This window comes from Danio rerio, chromosome 6 (assembly GCF_052040795.2).
Source record: "Danio rerio strain M-AB ecotype USA chromosome 6, GRCz13ab, whole genome shotgun sequence".
Lineage (NCBI taxonomy): Eukaryota > Metazoa > Chordata > Actinopteri > Cypriniformes > Danionidae > Danio > Danio rerio.
Genome location: NC_141026.1, coordinates 9,449,806 through 9,467,003, shown reverse-complemented (window position 1 = coordinate 9,467,003; position 17,198 = coordinate 9,449,806). Strand labels below are relative to the sequence as shown.

General features: G+C 36.0%; 1 protein-coding gene across 1 annotated transcript; it reads left to right on the top strand.

Annotated features, from left to right (window-relative positions):
- Nucleotides 1–323: 323 nt before the first annotated feature.
- Nucleotides 324–8,457, top strand: cep20 (centrosomal protein 20). Its single transcript, NM_001326495.1, is given in 5 exon segments — nt 324–384; nt 592–789; nt 5,237–5,321; nt 7,842–7,980; nt 8,070–8,457. Coding segments are annotated over 4 exon segments (441 nt in total). The 5' UTR covers nt 324–356; the 3' UTR covers nt 7,972–7,980; nt 8,070–8,457.
- The last annotated feature ends 8,741 nt before the right edge of the window (nt 8,458–17,198 follow it).

Sequence of the window (17,198 nt, the reverse complement as noted above, 5' to 3'; positions counted from 1 at the left end):
ATTTTAAATAATATTTAAAACTATTAATATAATAACAGAAATATACAGACACTTGTGAAGTTGCTGAAAAAAAGATTTGCCTTATTTAAATGTATTAATTAATAAATAAATATGGCAAAGAATTGAGAGATGTTTATTTTATTTAAAAACAAATGTTCATTTTAATATATTTATTTAGTTTATTTGTTTTTTCCCTAAAATTAATTTACATTTACCCGAAGTGACAAGGTTTGGTATCCAGCTCTCTCAGTATGTAGAGTGGACGGGCTAGGCATCCGTCTCACTCTTTGCCACACACATAAGAAGCGCTACACTGACCTCTAGCGGAAGCGTCAGGTCACTACAGAAGGGTTTCAATGGCAACCATCACTGAGTTGAAAAGCGGTGAGCTGATACTCAAAAAATGTCATCAATGTCATGTTTCTCATCGTTTTGCTGTCATGGAAAATCTATCATATAAAGTTTACCATCGTCACGTTTTTTTTATAAATGCACTTTGACGTTAATACCTAGTGGCACAGTCGTCGGTGTGTATGTACTGCATGTTAGCCGAGCTGACTGAAGTGTGTCTGTCTCTATGATGATGTTTAGCGCTGAGGGAGACTCTGGAGGCCCGCGGGGTCCTGGGGCAGCTGAAGGCTCGAGTCCGGGCGGAGGTGTTCAGCGCGCTGGATGATCCGAACACCCCACGGCCGCCGCTGTCTCACGACAACCTTCTGATCAACGAGCTGATCCGAGAATACTTGGAGTTCAACAAGTATCGGTACACCGCTTCAGTGCTGACCGCAGGTAAACACACACCTGTGTCCTGAGCAGAGCTGGACCTGTACATTCCGGGGCCCTAAGCGGAATAGTTTTGGGGCCCTACCTTGCTTTGAAAAATAGCGTTCATACCATTGCAAACAAGCTCACAATGATTTTATTGCTTATTAAAAACAGTCAATGAAACAGACAAGTGAAGCTTAAATATTCGCCACATTTCTTCTACTTAATAATTATCAGATTGAGTTGGATATTTTAAAACAGCGCCGTTTTGTCAACTACTGTCGTAATTCGACTTCTTATCAATTAGAAATGATCAGACCGGAGGTTTTGAATATCAGAAAATAGACTTTATTTTCCATAATAAAGCCGAGAAAGAGCAGAGCAGACCCCAGAGCATTCTGAAGTCTCTCCTGGACACTTACTATCTCTGGTTCTCTCTTTCCAAAGTCTCTCCTGCTCCTTCTGAAGTCTCTGTGTTTTTTTAAATCTTTATACAGGTTATTTTCCACACCCCTAGGTGTCTTGTTTTAACTCTTGACCATTTTTGAAGAGGTTTCTAGTCTAAGGGGTCCTGCTATTCTTGGCTCTCAGCCCACTAGCTCAGTGGTTCCCAACCTTTTTCTTAGGGCCCCCCCCCCATAGGCATATACAAACATTGGAGCCCCCCCACCATTAAAATACACACTCACACACACACATATGTACTATATATATATATATATATATATATATATATATATATATATATATATATATATATATATATATACTGTATGTGTGTGTTTGTGTAATATTAATATATAATATGTATAGAAACTATAAATTAATCAGTTTTAACTTGTCTTGGCCTTCAATAAAACCAAAATTTAGGTAGGCTTTGCCATACTGTTTAATCTTTTTCTTCGCCTCTGAAGAATCACTGCATTTACGTCTCTCTGCCGATTTTGTTTTGATTTTGCCTTTACGACACGTTGACAAGCACATTTCGTGAGTGAGCAAAATTTAAATAATTATTTAAAGTTATTTATTTTAATTATTTTTACTATTATGTTGGAATTTTAAGCATATGTTTTGATATATATATATATATATATATATATATATATATATATATATATATATATATATATATATATATTTGGTACTTAAAAATAGTGTTTACATACAGTTATTTTCCACCCTGCAAAGGAAAGATAAATAAATACAGTAGAATAAAAATATTAAACAAACTGTGCTTTAAGCATCTCCACTGTAAGAAAAACACTTTAGCTACAGCAGTCCTTCAGTCAAGACTAGTGAGGGATTTTCTAGTTGTTTGATTAATAATCATAGAAACCACCGGCAGCAGGAATATTTTGCGCTGTCTCTTTGGTTTCTCTTTCACATGTCTTTTGATTCTCAACTCGTTTGTTTATTACACAAATGAGGGTTAATATAAATAATCACTAATCACCGCGTTTTGACACCTATTTGACCATTAGAAAGCTCATGTTAATGACTTTAGATGTCTGCACTCCTCTGCTCGTCCTAGAGTGCGAATGAGCGAATGCTGAGCGGCCGCATGCTTCTGACTGAGTGTGCTTGCTGCGCACACACACATAAGCACGCGCTCGTTCGGGCTTTTACAATCATTGCTTTACATATTCAGTTTCTCTACACAATCATTCTTCAGCATAGCTTTCTCCTACTCTTGCTCCTGTGCAGACATACACATCTTACACAGACACATCACTGTATTTTAAACACACGCTGGCATGTTTGCTGCAAACATTCTCCATTTTGAGAAGAGAAAATTAACTGCTTTACACTTAGAGAATACTTTACACAGAGAGAATAGAAATCTTCTTCACTACCAGTGTCAAAAATGAAGAATTAAAAATCTTTAATAAAGGGACCAATAATTCCTGCTTTGCTTCCTCGGCTCGGAGTGTTTAAAATATATGCTATTAATTTAGCAAACAGATTAAAGACTCTATAGAAGATTCTAGGTTGAGGTAATTTTTTTTTCCAAAAACAAAAACCCTTCAATGAAAGGACACTGAACAATAATGGGGTACATCCACATGGACTGTTAATTTCAGCCAGCCAGCCTCATCGCTTCTGGTGAACTGTCTTTTAAAATTATAATTTTGTCACGTTTAAAGGGCACCTATGATGAAAAATGATCATTTTGAAGCTGTGTGGACAGAACTGTGTGTAAGTATAGACAAATTACTATGTTTGTAAACATTCAAGATGCGCGGGCAGCGGGGTTGCAGAAAAAAAAACGGGAGCACTAGCATTTACAGCGAGGGAATGACATCCAATGCGGTACAGAGTTTGTTGTTGTCTTAGAAATTAGTTATATTGATTACATATTATATATATTATTTACATAATGCTTTCAGCGTATTATAACATCTTGTCCCCCAGTGACAAGCACAGTGATTCAGCAAAATTAACGTTAAAGTGAGCGGAGTTCGTCTGACAGGTCCATTCAATAGTATCTGGATGCAGCCTTTATGATGCAAGCTGAGATTGCATCACTCAGCTATGCAATGTCAGACACAATGCACCCAAATTGAGCGAGTGACTTCACTGTGAGGGATGGGGTTAGATGAGCCCATTAAAGGTTCAGGACACCCTGGAGAACTTTTTTTTTATATTAACAGATGTGTGTGTGTTGAGCATCAGTTAAGACAATGTTAGCACCTGTTAGCTTTAATTGTGGGGAAAACTGGATAATTTTGAGCTTTTGTCTGCTAATTTCAGCTTCCGGATTTAAAATGATTTTTGGGGCGGGATCAAAATCGGCGACGTAGCGCAGTACTGCAAGTGCAATGATGACGCGTCGGTTTCTCATTATTATTCATAGCGGAGTTTTCTTATCCTATGAGAAGAGCCGGCTGCTTAATTATTCATGAGACCTGCCAGACCTACCAGAGCCAAGCCCGAGCTGTGAGACACGTCACGGACCCACGGCACGGGCACACAGTATTTAGCTGTTTATGAAGGCTCATATGCGTTTGTTTCCATGATCCACGCGGTTTGTTGCATGTTTTCCCCCGCGATCTTGTCAGGGCCGATCATAAAGCTGTGTGTGTGCTGCTAGCATTTTTGTCGGGAGAGAGAATGGCGGACGCTGTCTTTTATCAGGAGTTCATTCACATTCAGACACATCACTGTGCTGCTGTGTTTGCCTAAATCCTCCAGATTACTAGCAGGGCTAACGGTTAAAATAGAGTCTGCTGGATACGGGGATTGAGGGAGAAGTCCTCATTTATAGGGTTTACATGAACACACTTATCTTTATAATGATATAAATTGTGGTTATGTATATATGAAATTACGAATAACAAATGTAGCAATGCATTAAATCACTGTTCATTTCTTTGCATTTTAACTTTGTAAACTATAAACTCATGCGTCTCATGGTTTGTCTCATTTTGTGAGCTAGCTTCGTTCACTCACGTTCTCCCCTGCTGGCTACGCCCACTCCTGCCCGATGCTCGCGGAGCTCCACGCCCATTAATCATGCATCTTTTGAAAAAATTCTGAAGTAGACTTTAACCGAAAGTGGGGGGTGTCATGGCCCTTTAAAAAGCATTGGATGCAGCCCAGATTGCACTGCACCAGGTCTGCATCCAGACCCCTCTCAGTGCATTTGCGATAGATACCGAGGTTCTGCCTAGCCAAAGACAAGGAAAAAAAGACCTGGGTATTACCAAGGCCTGGTTAATCATCAACAAGGAAAACTGCATTCTGACAGCGAACTGCACGTGTGACGCTGAAATCATTGCTGCAATCAAAAATGAGTAACATGTAGGATTCAGCATATATAGCGTAAATTTACCTGGCATGAAATGAGAACTGCAGAGTCCATTTTCCCAGACCATGTCTTTAATATGACAGTTTATTTTTCCCCAGTATTTATCAGTGGAGTTTCTGTGCTCACCTGCTGATCCTGACGGCGCTGTTACATGGTCTTTCATCTCGTTTTACCCTTGAACAACTAAAGTTGTAATGCTTAAGTCTATTTAACTGTATGTATTGTAATTACATTACATTACAACATTACAACATGGATGCTGTAAAAGAAACCTTATGACAGTGAAAATACTCACATTAAAGCTTTCACCGGAAGTTTGTCATTGGCTGAAAAACACAAGCTGTGCATACACCCCATTAGCCAAAAGTGAAAAAGCAAAATTCAGTCATAAATTATGTGTACATTCAGTTTGCAGTGCAAAGATTGATCCATAAATAATAAAATCAATAAGCAAATAATGTATTAAAAATACAATATACATATACTGTATTAAAAAAATAACACTTAAATACTATGAAAGATTGACTTGCTCTGCTAAACAAGATTTAGGAAGTGTTTGAGAAATAATGAAAGTTTCACAGCAGGGCTAATAATCTTCAACTGTATATCACATGAAATATGTTGGGTTGTTAAGGTTGATCTCTTTAAAATGATGTTTCTCAGAATCAGGTCAGCCTGAAGTTCCTCTGGACCGTGATTTTTTGGCCAAAGAGCTCAACGTGGCAGAAGATTCAAGTGCCAGATCAGTGTGAGTATGATTTGTGACCAGCCTTACTCATCATGGGGCACTTAAAAATAGCAACTGCAGAGTGCTGCACAGTCAGTGTACCAAACAAATGCACATACAGTCGCGTAGCACAAATTGCGTGGGCCCACCCGCAAGAGTTAAAGCGAAGACGTGAAGAACAGGGTATCACGCGGCCGGAGTATCCTGCAGGCCACTGTGATTATACATATACTTTACATGCCACAATATTAAAGATAGCCCAGGGTCAGTGTGATAGAATTTTATGGCCTGTAAAATGTCTGTTCATCTAGAGCTCCAGTGCTTCTCGTGTTTCAGTGATACGATGATCCTTTATGTGTTTTTTTATGGCTTGCACATTTAAACCTTGAGTTTTTATCACAAAAAATACTCTGATAATCAGAAATTTGAGCCAGGGACCTCTGGATGAGTTGATATGAAACAATTCATAATTTGACCAATATTGTGACACAAGATATATTAAACCAAGCATGCACTTTATTTATATACAGTTCTCTCAACCTATATATTTTTTCCTTAAATAAAATAATACAAAAATCTAGAACAATGTTGCAGTCTGTACCATTGCCACAGCCTTATATCACCCTGCAGCCCAAGAGCGTTTACTCACCGAAACTAAGCAGGGCTGAGCCTGGATGGGTGATTACATGGGAAAACTAGGTTGCTGTTGGAAGTGGTGTTAGTGAGGCCAGCAGGGGGCGCTCAACCTGTTGTCTGTGCAAGTCCTAATGCCGCAGTATAGTGGAAGGGACACTGTACTGTCAGTGAGCGCTGTCTTTCAGATGAGACATTATAACGAGGTCCTGACTCTCTGTAGTCATTAAAAATCCCATGGCACTTTTCGTAAAGAGTAGGGGTGTAACCCCGGTGTCCTGGCCAAATTCCTTACCCACCCATCATAGCCTCCCAAATGATTTCCATCCACTGAATTATCTCACTGTCTCTCCACTCCTCCAATAGCTGGTGTGTGGTGAGTGCACTGGCACTATTAATCAGTTAATTAATTCATAAATGTATTTATTTATAAAATTTTTAATTATAAAAAATATGCATTTTGTACCTTTATTTTATTTTAATAAATCAATAATTATTTATTAATAAATTGAATTATCAAAAAGATTATGCAGTTTTTACCTTTAATTTATTTTAATATTTTAAATATTGAATTAATTTAATATCCTAATGTTTAATTAATTAGGGATCATATGTATGTTCCCTCAATTAATTAAATAATTAACGTCTAAAATATTTTAAAGTAATTCATATTTTATAAAGTATTAATTATCATTATTATATATTTATATATATATATATATATAATAATATATATATGGGCGAGGCAGTGGCCCAGTGGGTAGCACGTTCGCCTCACAGCAAGAAAGTCGCTGGGTCGCTGGTTCGATCCTTGGCTCAGTTGGCCTTTCTGTGTGGAGTTTGCATGTTCTCCCTGCGTTCGCGTGGGTTTCCTCCGGGTGCTCCGGTTTAAAGACATGCGTTACAGGTAAATTGGGTAGGCTAAATTGTCCGTAGTGTTTGAGTGTGTGTGTGTGTGTGTATGTGTGGATGTTTCCCAGAGATGGGTTGCGGCTGGAAGGGCATCCGCTGCATAAAAACTTGCTGGATAAGTTGACGGTTCATTCCGCTGTGGCAACCCCAGATTAATAAAGGGACTAAACCGACAAGAAAATGATTGAATGAATGTGTATATATAAAAAATATATATAAATATTTATAATAAATATAAATATATTTTTATTAGTTTTTTCATTAATTAAATTAGGGATCATGTACATTAAATGTAATGTACTAGTTAAACAAAACTTAATTTACATATTTGGAAACTGACATAAACATTAACTCACTTGTAAATAGATAACAGAAAAATAGATATATATATATTGAAACTGAATGAAAAACTAAAATAAATTTAAATGATTGTAAACTGGGAAAAAGGTTTTAGTGTTTTGAGTGCTTACACAGCTTGAGAGCCAGTGATTAAAAGCTGACTTGCCACTTTTTTAGCCACGCTTCAGATACGATCAGCAAGGAATGTTGGCGCAATAACATGAAGACGTTTTTAAATTTATTAAGAGGGTCTTGAAATTAGTTCTGTAAGACACAAGTAGCCAGAGCAATGATTTAAGTGCTGGATGTAATTTCTCAGTCTAGTACGAGGAAGAATTCTTGCTGCTTTGGTCAGTCAGCCAAAACACTACTCCAGTAGCCCAGTCTGGATGTAACTACTGTAATACACAAGTCAGATTTTGCTCAACGCACAACCAATTAGCTTTTTGGTCATATTAGCATTTGTTTTAACTCGCTTCATATTAAAGCAATGGTTACCAAAATAATGAAATAACAGCCTCAATATTTACTTTCTGTTTTGTTTAGTTTTTTGTATAAATTTGTTTATAATATCCAAAAAAAATTTTTTTATTTTAAACAGACATCATTATAAATCATGCTTAATGCTTTTTGTATTGATTTGTTTTGCGGATTTAGGCCGTTGTTGTATGGATTGTTCCATCATTTTCTTAGCAGTAAGGAAGAGCACAAAGGACAAATCTTTCTAAAAGGCTCAGCAGCAGTTACTTCACAAGAACCACATGGTCACTGTGATGCGGAGTCATAAACATGAAAGGTAATGAAGTGTTTGATTTTTTTTATTATTGTTTCTTTTGAAATATTCATAAATCTGACAATTTTCATCTGTTTCTGTTGTGATTTCAGCTCTACTGTCACAAGATCCCAAGTAAACAGTTGTTGCACAGCTGTTGTCAAAGAGGCCAAAATAGTTCTACTCCCCTTTTACTTAGAATATTTTTATATTCTTTTTATATTTTTATTTATTTTTTTGTCATTTTTATTTTTTTATTTTATGAATATAAGCAATGTGATTATTACATTTACCTTCTCATCTGCATATCTGATGTGTGCTAAATAGAAGTTGTTTTTACATATGATCAAATGATTTTGAATTTAATTTGTATCGTTTTCTTTTAAATATTTTCAATATTAAATTTACTTCTGCAGTAAAATACCTGTATTTTTAAAAACAATTTACGCTTACACTCATTGTTCTGCTTTAAGGGTTTGAATTTTTTGGGTTCATAGATGCTCTTCTGCAGACATCGACCGTAAAAACTGGATATTTGAATTACTATTATCTTTACATCAGCTCCAATATGGTGATTTTGATTTCTGACGACAATAATATTTGCTTTTATGGTGCCATAGAATAAAAAATCTAGCTAAATAATAAGAGTTTAGTAAATGGCCTTACTGTGATCCTCAAACATATATCCTTCATTGTTAATGTAATGCAAATTGACAAAACAAAGGCCGCGACGATCCACGCAGACAGTGTTTGATCGATTGGCCAAAGCATTTTCTATTAGGATTACAGCAATTAGTTTATATAATTTTAATAATGTATCGTTTTATGTTCATCCCAGCTTGATTTGTTCTTGCCTTGGATGTGGGACTCTTCCTTAAAGCCTGTCCTGTTTTTAAATAAACAGTAAGCAGTTCTGTAAAGCATCTAACCATGCATCACCACAAAAGGTGTCTCATCTGTTCACAGCACTTTAAAACACAAAAAGCAGGATCTACGGATTAAAACTGTATTCAGTGCCACGCCAAAGAGGCATGAGCTCTGTTTCTATGTATCTTTTGTTAGTTTATTGTGTATATTAAGTGCAGCAGACACGTGTATGTTTGTAATGAGGCAACAAACACATGTAAACTGCTTAAGTGTTTGTAAACTGCTTAAGAGTTTAATGTGTTTATGCATCAGGACAAATTGATCAGCTAATCTCAGGGCAATTTGCAACTTTGATTCAGTGGCTAATTCGTATGAATTCAAAAAGTCTCATTCGTATAATTTAGTATGATTTACTTTTCCTTCAATGACAGTTGGGTTTAGGGGTGGGTGTGGTGCCATGCCTCCTTTTTAAAATTGTTTATTTTCGTACGACTGAACTTGTACGAATTAGCCACTAAACTGACAAATTGTAAAATAGTTACGGTTCCCTGTGAGATCAGGCTGGATTTTTAAAGCCAATCAACATGTAAAAACCTGTAACAACACTTCTGGATAATTTTCGCACTTACCTAAGCCATATACAGTTGAAGTCAGAATTATTAGCCCCCCATTGATTTTGTTTATTTATTTTTTAAAATATTTTCCAAATTATGTTTAACAGAGCGAGGAAATTTTCACAGTATGTCTGATATAATTTTTTCTTCTGGAGAAAGTCTTATTTGTCATATTTCGGCTAGAATAAAAGCAGTTCTTAATTTTTTAAACACCATTTTAAGGTCAATATTATTAGCCCCTTTAAGCTGTATATTTATTCGATAGTCTACAGAACAAACCATCATTATACAATAACTTGCCTAATTACCCTAACCTGCCTAGTTAACCTAATTAACCTTATTTAAGCCTTTAAATGTCACTTTAAGCTGTATAGAAGTGTCTTGAAAAATATCTAGTAAAATATTATTTACTGTCTTCATGGAAAAGATAAAATAAATCAGTTAATAGAAATGAGTTACTAAAACTATTATGTTTAAAAAATGTGTTAAAAAAAGTCTTCTCTCCTTTAAACAGAAATTGGGGGAAAATAAAAAGGGAGGGCTAATAATTCTGATTTCACCTGTACCTTCTGTTTGTATATCAGAGATCCATTTAATCTATTGTTTCAATGCATTCTGTGTACCCAATAAAGTGGCCAGTGAGTTTATATGTTAATTTATTTTTAACTCCCATCAATCATGATAACGAATGCAGGTTTTGCTCACCTCCAAAGTCAAACTGCTACTTTTGAGACTTTTACTGTTCATCTTAAATTGCAGTACATTAAGAAATGCCAAAACAAGCCTTGATTGTTGGACAGCTTCTAAGATGAGTACGTCTGCTGAAGCCCTAGGTCCTTGAACTTTACATTTTTAAGGATTCTTCCTTTTGATTGGTTTTCATCTCTTACTGCCTTATCATCTTGCCAAAAGCCAGGCTGTCTAGAAGTGACATTTGAACTGCAGTTTCCTGCCGTTCTTTCAACCCTTCTACAGAAAGCATTTTATATACTTTACACAGATGAATAAGCATGTTATAATCAAATGAACATCACTTGTGATTACTCTTGCTTTAATCTCTTAAGTGCTTCTGCAGAGAAACTCTTTAAGAATTTCAGTTGTGTCGTAATATGTATGGTTTTCTTTCACCTCGAAACCTGCACCACTCACAAACACTGTAAACATCATCCGTTAGCCAAGTTCTGCAAATTTCCTCATTCTCCTTAAAAGGTAAGTCACTTACTCAATACTTCACTCAATATGTTTTATTGAGCATTGTTGCAGATGAAGCACTTTGGTGAAAGGTTGATGTTAAAGTTTTCCCCAGTGCACTCAGAGTACATTTTTCTTAACTAAAAGGTTATCATCAACAGATAGATCATGTGAAACATTTAGAATAAATATGAGCAGACAAATATTTGCTTTCTCTCCTGCTGCTAAGCTGGAGAACGACGTTCCAATGGAGACAAAAATATCCAAACACATGCAACCCTCTAAAATAGTGTATATACTCTCTATGGGAACTGAATGTGCGCATGCAGAAGTTGTAGATAACAGGCATTTTGTTCTTCTTTGTTAACTTGTTTTTATTATTAACAGTTTCCTGGTTTTGTATCTCTGTGGGTTAGCATTTTGATACCAAAAGTGGTACCATACACATTTTGTCGTCATTTTTTTTTGTCTAGTAAATCCTGACGTCCGTTCATGATTAATTTGAACGCTCCAGTTACTCTAAACGGATTCACTCTGAATGAGTTTTTGGATGAGTCTCAGGAGACTCTCCAGCTTGTACAGCCTGTGCCTCTCTCAGCTTTAATCTCGCGCATATTTCCCGTTCCCTCCTCTCCTTCAGACGCACTGTCAGGAGTAATTCCTCAGATAGAGTTCTTCGGGTACAGCTAAGTATCTAGACTTTAGGATAGTCTTTGAAGCCAAACTTCAGGTGTGCGTATTGTAGTCTTTCTTTTATGCTTTTTTAACTAAGCAAGGAATTGTTTTTCTCTAAATATTGAAAAGTATTGTCATTATACAAACTGTAAAAATGAAAGGGAAGAGTGTTTTTTTATTATTATGATTATTGAATATGATTATTATTTTATTTTGGAAATACATTCAGGCTAAAAATACATTTTACAAGTCACCTGAAGTTGAACAGTTGAGTTTTATCATTTTTGCATCCATTCAGTCTATATCCATGTCTGGCGGGAGCACTTTTAGCTTAGCTTAGCATACGCAATTGAATCGGATTAGATCATTAGCATCTCACTCAAAAAAAAAAAAAAGAAACAAGTTTATATAATTTCTTATATTTAAAGCGAGACTCTTCTGTTGTTACTTCCTGTACTAAGATCGATGGGAAATGAAAGTTGTTTAGGCTGAAAGGATGACTAGGAACTATACTCTTATTCTGGCGTAATAATCAAGAAATGTTGTTGCGTACCATGGCTGCAGCAGGAGCAATGATACTATCACATTCACCACCGATCTAGCCTGTGCAGAACGCTGGAGAACTACACATCTGCCAATTTAATGAACTTCAACTCCCTGTCATGCACCTCACACACACCAGTTCCTGATTCCCCTTGATTACACTCACAGCTGGAATTTCATTATGGACTAATCAGATAAACCATAAAAACAGCACACACAGCTGAGTCTTGTCAAACTGTAAGTGAGCATCACAAAGTGTTTCCTTGTCTTGCCATGTTTTTGATAGTGGTGGACAAAACAAGGCTTCATGAAGCACTGAAACAGTCAAGACAAATGTTTAAAAGCTTCGAAACTTTTCGAAAACTCTCTACAGTGACACCTAGTGGTTTTTATTATATTTTGTTCAGGAACAGCTTTAGCAATGAAACAGTTCAGCAAATTGAGGTATTAAATCCCACGTTGTAGAAATGAGGTTTTAAGTGATTTATTGAAGCAATGAGAGTTCCTGACTAGCACGCAAAGATAATGGGTTCGAATCCAGGGTAATGCAGCTATAGATGGTAGTTTTTTAATGCTCTGTTCTTGTGACGTGTTTTGTTTTATCATTGGTCTGACATCCAAATGAGCACTATGAATAAATATGTCTTGTTGTGGTCACAAAACTGTAACATTATTAAAATACATCAAGTCATAATTTTTAAAGTATTCGTACAAGTCGGGATTCAAACCCAAGCACATGGAAAGTCCACAAAGCTACATACGACAGTTTTTTTTTCTGACCCTTTCTGAGATTCGCCAGCTCTCGAAACACTTCTGAAATGATCAATGCTTTGAATCGCTTTAGTCACGTGACCTGGAAAATTCTTTAATCACATGACCTGGGTGTTTTTGAATCACCTTTGTCATATGACCTGGGTGTTTTGGATCATGCTTTGGTGCAATGTTTCGAAACACTTGCGCTTCAGGATCTCGACACATTAATCATCCTTAGTTTTTGTACTTTGCTTTGTTTCACTGTTTATGTTGGTTTATCATCTGTCCCGACCATTTACCTGTACTGTGACTACGCTTTTGGTTTATCATTTTACATGCTCCTTTTTGTCCCTGTTTTTTACCATTCACTGCATTTGTTATGGAGTCAATCTAGGGCCATATGTACCTGCAAAACAAAAAAAAGCTTTGCAAAACAAAAAATAACGTATTGAGCAAAATTAAATAATTAAATAAATGCAAATTTCCAAAAATCACAAAGCAAAAATATTTAAAAAAAAAAAAGTATTTTGCTGACAAAAATAAAGAACTGCAAAGGGAAAATTTAGTTTTGAGAAATAAAAATGAAATTTGCAAGCAAAAAAAGAACTGCAAATGAAAATCAAGGGGCGGAGTCAAGGGAACTTGGGTGTTTACAGCAGGCCTGGACCTGCCTCCATTTAGCATCGCAAGCTCACAGTTGACTAAAAAGCAAATCAAAATAATTATTGCAATTGACTGGACATGTTTTCTAAAGGCAATTCTATACAAAAGTTCTGCAAATGTATAGTTTTATTTGCAGTTATTTTTTGTTTGCAAATTTCATTTCTCAAAACTTAATTTTCCCTTTTCAGTTCTTTATTTTTGTTAGCAAAATTAATTTTGTTTCTCAAAAATGTATTTTCGCTTTGCAAATTTGGGAGATTTGAATTAATTTGGTTATTTATTTTGCTCAATGCTTTACTTTTTGTTTTCTTTCTTTTATTTTGCAAGTATATATGCAACCCTCAACTCCAATGTACCCCTTTACAGGTCTAGAAATAGTCCTTACTTATTTTGCCATAACAAGTAGTAGAAATACCAAAACTGTACTGCCATACATGTTCCAATAATTTTTATTTACAACTTTGGAAAACAAATACAGTGTATACATTTACTGTAGCATTTCTACAGTTCATGTAATGTTATCGTTTTAGTAACATGTTTATAGTGGAGCTCAGAGAAAAGTTGCTCTGCTCTTTTTCTTCAGGTATTCATGTGTTTACGTTCACACTCATATACAGTATTGAGTGTCGTTCTGCATGAGTCTCAATGGTCCAGCTCACATGTATGTTCCTGCTGCTGTCAAATCATGGGCAGGTGCAATACCTCACATTCCTTAATTGGCGTTCGTCTTTGCCGGCCTGAGAGTCTGCAGCTACTCAAAAGTTTATTGTTGGTGAGTAAACAGTCGAAAGATATCCCAATGAATGCCTATTTGTCTTAACAATGACACCGCTGTTGCACCATATTTAGTCAGTCGGTCCGAGTCTTTCGGTGTTCCCTTCTAAACACATACAGCCGAGATTCCAGGCAGACCCCATTGTCCTTATATGGCACAACAGTGGAGCCATGCGTCTCCATTTCAATCTCACTATACACCCCCAAACCTTCATCCGTCTCCGGGACACTTGCTCTGCCTCCCTTCTTTTCCTTTACACATCCAGGAGAGCTTGATGCTGACCAGTGACAGAGATGAGCTTCTTTCCCTGCAGGCTTCATGTTCTCGGACATGATTCCTGCAGTGGTGGATGAAGTACACAATTTAGATACTTGACTAAAAGTACACATACCCTAATAAAACAGTATTCCAGTAGAAGTACATTGGAAAAAAATGCTGGGTTCTACTCGACCAGTTTGTGTTGGGACAACCTATTGTTTTACAAATTTAAGTGGATTGAATATAAAACTGTTAAGTTGTCTCAAAATAAACTCAAATAATTGTGAAATCACATACATTCACAACTGAACCCCTTTCAGATCCATTTGTATCCGCGAATCATTTACTGGAGACTTACTCTGAATTAAACATTTGAATCAGTGAATCATTTACTGGATACTTATTTTGAATGGTTCTTTTAAATCAGCGATTCATTTACTGGAGACTCACTCAAAATGGAGCATTTGAATCAATTAAACATTTATTGAAGACTCACTCTGAACTGATCATTTGAATCAGTGAATCATTTACTGAAGACTCTGAATAAATCATTTGAATCAGCAAATCATTTACAGGAGACTCACTCAAAGTGGATCATTTGAATCAATTAAATATTTATTGAAGACTCACTCTAAATTGATCATTTGAATCATTTACTGGAGACTGACTGAATTGATCATTTGAATCAGTGAATCATTTACTGGAGACTCTTTCTGAATGGTTCATTTGAATCATTGAATCATTTACTGGAGACTTAAGCTGCGGTCACACTAGAGATTTTGTGTGTGAAATTTTGTCGTATGGCGCTGCGAAAAGGGGTGGGATTAAACGAGATGATTAGACATTTAAAAAGTGAGCGATTGCTCCATGTTTTAAATTTTGAACTAAATTGAACTTTGCACAGCAGCGACCTGCAAAACTTAACGCATGACTTTGCGTTTCCGGTCTGACGCATTCGCGTGCATATGAAAGGAAGTCTATTGGGGAGAAAAGTCAAGTGTGACCACAGCTTTACTCTGAATGGATCATTTAAATCAATTAATTGTTTATTGAAGACTCCTGAATAGTTCATTTGAATCAGTTAATCGAGTACCTTTAAATTGATCATTTGAATCAGTAAATCATTTGCTGGAGACTCATTCTGAATGATTCATTTAAATCAGTGAATTTACTGGAGATTCCATCTGAATGGATCATTTAAATCAATTAATCATTTACCGGAGACTTACTCAGAACAAATTATTTGAATCAGTTAATCATTTACTGGAGACTCATTCTGAATCATCCATATGAATCAGTGAATAATTTACAAGAGACTCACTCTGAATTAATCATTTGAATCAGTAAATCGTTTACTGGAGACTCACTCTGAATCAATAATTTGAATTAATCAGTGAATCATTTACCGGAGGCTCCCTCTGAACAGATCATTTAAATCAGCAAATCATTTGCTTGAGGCTCCCTCTGAACAGATCATTTGAATCAGTGAATCATTTACCGTCGGCTCCCTCTGAACAGATCATTTAAATCAGTGAATCATTTGCTTGAGGCTCTCTGTGAACAGATAAATTGAATCAGTGAATCATTTACTGGAGGCTCCCTCTGAACAGATAAATTGAATCAGTGAATCATTTACTGGAGGCTCCCTCTGAACAGATAAATTGAATCAGTGAGTTGTTGACTTAACAGATGCAGTCTTGTAAGTAACATTACAGTTCACAAATTAATTCTTCAGTCCAAATTGTGAACCGATTTAACAGGTTAACTGATAAATTTAATCTTTTTCACAAATTAAACACCACTATCTCATCTCTGAGCAGGTGAGAATTTTTACTCGGCTTTATTATATATAGTAAAGTAAAAAGTGCAATATTTTGTATTTTTTTTCCTGAAATAAATATACTTCAATAAAGTACAGATGCTTAAAATGTGTACTTATAATAAAGTGAAAACACTTAGCTACTGTCCACCACTGTGCTTTTGGACTTCATCAAGGCCTCCGAACATACCAGCCATGGTCCTGTTCCCTGGAAACATCACACAGATGTGATTTACTGGACGCAATAGGAGGTTGTCCTTATATAGGAAGTTCCATTAGATAGCCGGAGCCCGTTGTGGGAATGGAGGGGACGGAATGTGATTTGCGTAACGATAAGGGTCCCAAAAAGGATCTCAGGGGATTTGCCTTGTCCAGATGTAGTGTATTGCATGTAGCCTGGGGAATCTCCCTTCTTTTGCATTTAATTCTTCTGTTTCCTTCGTCTGTAGATTTGTCATATATTTCTGGTGCTCAATGCTGAATGGATGAACAAAACATCTCCTTCCGTGTTTCAGGCAAGAAAGGCTCCAGCTAACAGGAAGCATGCTCAGAACTGAGACTAACGTCATATAAGTATTATTGATGAAATATTTTGGTCAGTTATCTCGTCTTCAAAGGGATAGTTCTCCCAAAATGAAATTTCACTGGCTATTTACACACCCTCAGGTGGTGCTGAACCTTTCCTTATTTTTATCTTGAACACAAAAGAAGATATTCGGAAGAATGTTGGCAATGATAGCCATTATCTTCAACTGTAGGAAAAACAAATACTATGGAAGTCAATGGGTACCAGTTACCATGGAGAGTTTTATGTTTTTATTTTTGTATTTTCCCAAAATGAATGTCATCATAAATAAATTATTCTACATTAAAACATGCTCATTGAATGTTCATCTAACAGTGTTTGGGAATATTTAGAATTTGCAAGAATATTTTAGGGGTTCTTACAGTGTTTGTGAAATGAAAACATGTCGCCAAGAAAAGATTTTGATAAATTATTTAAATAAATTATTAACAGAAATTCATGAAAAATAATCTTTCTGTAACTTTATAGGAAAGTAACTTGTTTTGAATCAGCAAACAA